Consider the following 942-nt stretch of genomic DNA (forward strand, 5'->3'; position numbering starts at 1 on the left):
AGGTTGGGGGGGGGGAGGAGACGGCTACGTCGTTTTTGGACGTGAGCAGGTCGGCGAGCTTGGCCGTGGTCAATAGCGAGGCTTCGAAACCGAGGACCAGGACGGCGCCCAGGCGGAGGGCGAGGGAGGGGGCGAGGGAGCCGGCGGAGAGCGGAAGGAGGACGAGAGTAGGGACGAAGAAAACGGCCAGCCAGCGGGTCAGAAGGTCCGTGCCCGGCTTGAGCACGCGGTAGAGAAGCGGCCCCGCCGCCGTCGTCCCGGCGCCCGTGGCGAGGAGGAGGGCGAAGAGACCGAGCATGCCGGCGAGGGGGGAGGGGAAGGCGAGGCCCCGGGCCAGGAAGAGGCGGCGCAGGGCGGCATCCAGCGCGATAAAGGCGGCTAAGGAGAGACCGGTCTGGAGGCTTTCCACCGGCCTGGGGCCCTGCGCCTTTTTGCCGACCAGGGCCGTGTCCAGGCCGCGAGCAATCTCCGCAAAGACAGCCTCCTTCTTGGCCGTCCCGTCCACCTGCACCAGCACGTCCTTGTAGCACCCCGCCACTGCGTCGCAGTGCTCATGGAAGGCCCTCAGCCGGACCTGCACCTTCTCCTCCGTGTCGTCCGACCGGTGCACCAGCCGCTCCCTCGGCACCTCGGGCGGGGGCGGGCTGTACTTGAGGTGGTAGATCTTCCCCGTCGCCGGGTCGGTGCGGCGGCCCACCACCCGCTCCACCAGCAGCTCGTCCGGCACGTTCAGGAGGACGAAGGCACTGGGAGCCACCCCCAGGCTTTCCAGGGCTTGCGCCTGAGCCTTGGTTCGCGGGAAGCCGTCGAGCAACCAGCCTTTCTCCTGGCAATCCGGAGCCGCCAACCTCTCTTTCACCACGCCGATGATGACCGTGTCCGGCACCAGCTCCCCTCTGTCCATGAAGCCCTTCGCCTCCGCGCCCAGCGGCGTCCCGTCCC

General features: G+C 69.3%; 1 protein-coding gene across 1 annotated transcript; it reads right to left on the reverse strand.

Annotated features, from left to right (window-relative positions):
* NGA_2069300 (uncharacterized protein) lies at positions 1-485 on the reverse strand (the record flags this gene model as incomplete). The annotated part of the gene is made up of 1 exon (XM_005854717.1): positions 1-485. A coding segment is annotated over one exon (485 nt), but the record flags the coding sequence as incomplete, so codon positions are not given.
* Between the last annotated feature and the right edge of the window lie 457 nt (positions 486-942).

This window comes from Nannochloropsis gaditana (genome assembly GCF_000240725.1).
Source record: "Nannochloropsis gaditana CCMP526 unplaced genomic scaffold scaffold409, whole genome shotgun sequence".
NCBI classification, from domain to species: Eukaryota; class Eustigmatophyceae; order Eustigmatales; family Monodopsidaceae; genus Microchloropsis; species Microchloropsis gaditana.